Source organism: Bombus vosnesenskii, unplaced genomic scaffold (genome assembly GCF_011952255.1).
Source record: "Bombus vosnesenskii isolate JDL3184/JDL3185 unplaced genomic scaffold, Bvos_JDL3184-5_v1.1 scf7180000015615, whole genome shotgun sequence".
Lineage (NCBI taxonomy): Eukaryota > Metazoa > Arthropoda > Insecta > Hymenoptera > Apidae > Bombus > Bombus vosnesenskii.
This window is the reverse complement of record NW_022884077.1, coordinates 3094-8824: the sequence shown is the minus strand read 5'-3', so window position 1 is coordinate 8824 and position 5731 is coordinate 3094. Positions and strand designations below refer to the sequence as shown.

General features: G+C 45.7%; 2 protein-coding genes across 2 annotated transcripts; both read right to left on the bottom strand.

Annotated features, from left to right (window-relative positions):
• Window positions 1-275: 275 nt before the first annotated feature.
• On the bottom strand, window positions 276-2762 carry LOC117241296. Its single transcript, XM_033507252.1, has 4 exons — window positions 2594-2762; window positions 1985-2216; window positions 1042-1375; window positions 276-509 (listed from the first exon to the last, which is right to left on the bottom strand). Exons 1-4 carry the CDS (start codon window positions 2760-2762, stop codon window positions 276-278), a joined length of 969 nt encoding a protein of 322 aa, XP_033363143.1.
• A 552-nt stretch (window positions 2763-3314) lies between these two features.
• LOC117241295 lies at window positions 3315-3800 on the bottom strand. Its single transcript, XM_033507251.1, has one exon. The coding sequence runs from the start codon at window positions 3798-3800 to the stop codon at window positions 3315-3317; it is 486 nt and encodes a 161-aa protein (XP_033363142.1).
• Between the last annotated feature and the right edge of the window lie 1931 nt (window positions 3801-5731).

Genomic DNA, 5731 nt, shown 5'->3' with positions numbered 1-5731 from the left:
CCGGGTGCCGGGTAAGTTGACGCCGAGGAAAGCACCCGTTAACTAAGACTGACAATACTTGTCCCGATGCGAGATGGCGTATCGGCTACATCGTTTTCTACGCCTTTAACGTACCGGATATCCGCTGTAAAGTGTGCTATATAATCTAGATAGCGAAATTGTCGTGGCGAACATTTTTTAAGTTTTTGTCGAAATACGTAAATGAGGGGTTTGTGGTCGGTATAGATTATAAAGTTTCTACCCTCAACGGCGCGTCGGAAGCGTTTTACGGTGGTTTACATCGCGAGCAGTTCGCGATCGTAGGCGCCATGTTTTTGTTGCGCTGGTTTTAGAGATTTCGTGGCAAACCCTAGCGGCTGCCATTTGTTGTTCACGTACTGTTGTAAAACGGCTCCTACTGCATAGTCGGGCGTGTCTACCGTAAGGCTGATGGGCGCACCTAGTATCGGATGCGCCAGCATCATGGTGTCCGCGAGGGCACGTTTTGATTCTTCGAAACTGTCCTCTGCCTGTTTGGATCACTCGATGGGCGCGTTGCCCTTTTCCGCGCCTCTTAACAGGTCGTGAAACGGTTGTAAAATTTTTGCGGCCCCCGATATGAAACGTCGGTAGAAGTTAACCATACCGAAGTACCTGCGTAATTGTTTAACATTCGTGGGCTTCGGGATTCTGATTATCGCTTCGACGCGTTCAGTCGGCGGCTTGATTCCTTCGGCGTTCACGTTGTATCCGCATTTCGAGGGATTAATGACTACACCGTAATCATTGAGGCGGTTGAATACTGTTTACAGATGTTCGCGAGGTTAGTTTTCGTCTTCTGAAGCGATAAGGAAGTCGTCTATGTACGCGTAGACGAAATCGAGACCTCGGGTGATTTCGTCGACGAATCGCTGGCACGTTTGCACGGCGTTTCAAACATCATATTGGTCGCTTCGAAATTTCCGAACGGTGTGGTAATTACCGTTTATTCCACGTCTTCCGGCACAATTGGAATTTGGTGGTAAGCGCGAACGAGATCAATTTTTGAAATTATGCGCTTACCGTGTAGATGGGGGCGAAGTCCTCTATGTGTGGTGGCGTGCACCACCTATCAGGTATCATGCGAGCGTTTAACGCACGATAGTCGCCGCATGGCAGCAGGTTTCCGTACCTTTTCGGTACGACGTGCAGAGGTGATGCCCACGGGCTTTTCGATGGTCGCACCACGCCTTGCTCAATCATGAGTTCAAATTCAGCTTTCACCTGCTTGAGCCGATCCGGTGCGAGGCGGCGGGGTATTTTGTAAACTGGCGGGTCTAGCGTGGTTTCGATGTGATGTTCCCGTAATTCGGCGGACGAGTGATGCCGGGAAATTCCGCCAGTAGTTGATGATACACTGAATTACCGCAGATGGTTTTTATAGATAAAACGTTGACCGTGGCTGTGTATCCCTTCGAAGATAACGAGGTCGTCGTATCGAGAAGTCTTTTATTACGTGGGTCCACGAGCCGTAGTGACTTAGAAAATCCATACCGATAATAGGTGTTTGGACGTCGGCCACAATAAAATACCACTTAAAGGCACGCCGTAGGGACAAGTTAAGATGGACCGCGACGGTCCCGTACGTTGCGATTTGTGCCCGTTAGCCGCGAACAACTCGTACTCGCTTTATCTCGCATGTCCTCGGATTCTGCAGCGCGGGTAGATGCAAATGTCGGCGCCGGTGTCTGCCAGATACGAGATACGCGTGTTTTTGTCGAATAGGAAAATGCGGCGGAACATCAAGCTGTCGTCGTTTGCCGCGTTTACAGCCGTTTCCCGGCTTCCAGTTGCGCGGTGAGTTGCATTTTCTCGCGCGTTCCCGAAACGTAGCGTGGTAAAAACTAAACCATCTTGTCGCAGCGTGTTTCAGGATCTCGAACGGCGGCGGTATCTCGTACGAGAGCGTGATCGTGGTCGCGGTCGTCGACGATTATCCATGGGCAGCACGTTCATTTGCGCTTGCATCTGGATCGTCTGCTGTCTCAACGCGCTGGTGGCAGCAGCGGTAGAATCACTAGCTCCGACGTTTTGTGCAGGTGGATTAGATACCGCAGTCATTCGGTCTGTGCTGACCGCGACAACCTGTCCTGGTTCCGGGTGTATTTCGTAAATGCTGCCGGCGATCCGGGTCAGCGTTTCGGGGCTCTTATCCTGCACGGCGGCCAGAATATGCTGCACGTGAACCGGCAGCCGGCCTTCCCAGATGGTAAGGATGAAGTCATCGGACGTTACGGGAGTGGCGAGGAATTTTATTTCGCTCACGTCGAATTCACATTTCGCGATATATATTACAACCCCGTACTCGTTAAGGCGTTTAAACAAAATCCGCCAGTGTTCGCGGTGTTGTTCTTCGTTTTCGGATGCGATTAAAAACTCGTCTATGTATGCGTAGACAAAATCAAAGCCTCTCGCGATTTCGTCCACGAATCTCTGACACGTTTCTTTGACGTCATGTTGGTCGCTTCGAAAATGCCAAAAGATGTTGTGATCGCGGTTTTTTCTACGTCCTCCGGCGCGATTGGAATTTGATGGTAAGCGTCAACGAGATCGATTTTAGAAAAGATACGCCTACCATACAGATTCTGCGCGAAATCCTCTATGTACGGCGGTGTGTATCTATCCGGAGTGGTGCGGGCCCGATAGTCGCCACAAGGTCGAATCCATCCGTCCTTCTTTAGAACGATGTGCAAGGGTGATGCCCATGGGCCTCTCGATGGCTGCATCGCGCCTTGCTCTATCATGACTTCGAATTTCGCCTTCGCGGCGAATTGAGCCGGCCAGATTGAGTCGATCGGGGACGAGGCGGTGTAGTTTGTCGTGACGGGGGGGTGACCCCGCGTCGCCCTGTTATGGTGTTGCACACCGTGTCGTAGAAAACTTCTCCGGAAAACGGGCGGTTTCGTCAAATCAGGGAATTCCGTCAGTAGATTGGGATACGATGATTCTCCGTCGATAGTCTTGATTGACGCTACGTCGGTGGTGGCGGCAAATCCCTTTGTCGACAGTCATGTAATCGTATTAAGGAGCCGTTTGTTTCGTGGGTCTACGAGCAACTCATAATGACTCAGGAAGACGAAACCGATGATGGGCGTTTGCACATAGGCAACGACAAAACGGCACTTGAAAGATCGACGTAGTGATAGGTTGAGGGACACGGTGATGGTGCCATCCTAACCCCAACCTAACCGTCGCAATCCCCGTTCCGTTGGCCGCAAACAATTCATAGTCGCTCTTGTTCGCGGATCCGCGTATCTTGTTACGCGGATACACGCTTGTGTCGGCACCAGTGTCCACTAAAAATGAGATTTTCGTCCTCTTCGGTTCGTGTCATCTACTGCGGTCAGGATACGCTTGATGCGAACGGATAGTCGATTCCTCCACACTGTGAGGATGAAATCGTCCGGCGTGGAGGGGTTAGCAAGTTTTCTCAGGTGGTGATAAAATTCAGATGACTTCCTATCCCCCATCTCTTCGCTTTCCACCAACTTCTTCAACCTTACACTGTCCGTATCCGTTAGAATACGAATAAGTTCGCCTTTTAACTCCGCGTACCGTCCCGTGGTTGTAGGATCCGTCATGACGCCCTCAATTTGTTGTAGAAGTCGACCGTCGAGACATTTTCCAAGAGTCGCGAATCTTATCTTGTCCGACGAGATGTCCGCCGTGCGAAGTTGCGTCTCTAATAAGGCGAACCACACGGTGATGTTTGAAGGTAGCAGAGGAGACATAGTGATTGCTACACTAGCTGTGACTTTGCTATCTTCGTTAGCGGTTGCCATTTCTTCGTTCCAAATCACGTCGGATGTCACCAATTTGTGGCGGTATTGTAGAGGATTGATGAAACGGCAACGAGAACTTACTGTTGCAACCTGTCAAATATATTTGAAATGAATTAAATAAATTATAAATAAATATAGATAATGTCCAAAGTCGCTGGTACAAACGCATTCTCAAAGACAGTGTATAATCGTTCGCGGATAACTCGTAGATATTAATCGATAACTGGTATAATTCGTATAACTCGTATAATTATCGCTTCGCTGGCGATCGTGTCCGTTTATTTATATTGGATGGGGGAGAGCCGAAAAATTCGAATCCGTCTTTGTTCGATGGTTGCACGTAACGGCGGCATTGTTTTACCCGGAGTCTATTTATTCTTATATTACGTGTGTCCTAACGATCTTGATACTCCGAGGCAAAACAACAACATGATTTGAATTGTCCTCTGACTCATGTGCCACTGCAGATCAAACTTGGATGGAATAGCTTGTACTCGTGCATCTCCTTTTATGTTACTTTTAGATTCGGCGAAAGGACAAATGCCTGAGACTATTCACTGTGGCCAGCCGGATGCTTCTGGGTAGAACAAATCGTTAATCTTCGGTTGTTAACTAAAATGGTGCGATACGTATCTCAGAGTTTCTGTTGCAGACTGGTGATTCGTTTAGAGTTTAGAGTACAGGTTTCATAACGACTTCTTGTAACATTTAATGCAGTCGAAACGTTTGTTATGCCGAGCTTTGCCATAGACAATAAATGTTTAGTCGAAGAAGAAATCGTAGTGAGTGTTTCTCGATCGAAGAGTCAGTGAGTATAAAGACACAAGATGAAGTTAAGAAAAAATAAGGGAACTGAGACATATCAAAACGAGAAAGGATATTGATATTGATAATTAACTTTTCGGTAAAATTCGGTATGTTAAGATATATTTCTGCAGATGTAAAGTATATGTTCGTAGAAAAAATGTCTAAAAGTAAGAATGTTGCAATTAGTTTCATTAAAGATAGTAGAACGTATCTATGCTTAGAAATAATTGTGGCAAAGATCGCATTTAGCCACCTGAAATTTGGGGTCAAAGGGCAAGATTGAAGTAACGATTATAGTGGCGCGAATGATGCCAAACAGTAAGCTTTAAAATTCTCGCAACTCAATCGCTAATGTAAATGCAACACAGATTCAATTAGAGATAAATACAGTGCAGTTAGTTAGCGATTTGTGAATTATATGACGGAACAGATACGTAGCAGAGAAATTCTGTTTGAGACCCGGAGATATTGACACGAGCGCAACGTCTGAAAGTAATTATAATTAGTCTTGAATAGATTTAGTTGCACTTTGATGAGCGAGAAATTTGTTTTCTTTTTGGATAACCGAAAATTTATTTGTAAGTTTTATCATGCAATTCATGTATATGCAATTTCCTATGCAATTGAAGACGATTGTTCGTTTTTAATGGATGTTGTAAGAACATTCAGCTATGGTACATATACTATAATAAAATGTAATTATCTAAAAGTAAACTATTAATTATTTCATTTAGAACCTGCAAAAAGTGTTAAATGTTAAACAATTAATCAAGTCTCTTGTTAAATTGCTGTTGATTACTGTGAGTAATTTTCTAAGACGTTAAATTAATATTTCTAAGGAGATATTTCGTTAAGTACTGTTAGCCAGGGCTCTTTAGATATTTTTTGGTCCTTAATTCTTTTAATTCGTCGTTTTTTCCCAGCTCTTCCCAGGAAACTTTACGTTTTGACCTTATTTTACTCTTTTTGATAATTTACCGCTGCAACGTCGACACCGCGCCGTTCTTTCGTTCACAAAAGGCGATTACACTTTAGAGCTCGTGTCAAACTTCTTTTGTGTTCCCGAAAGGAGATTCCACGTAACGTGCAGCACGCGGTAACGCGTGAATTATTGTAAAGTACAG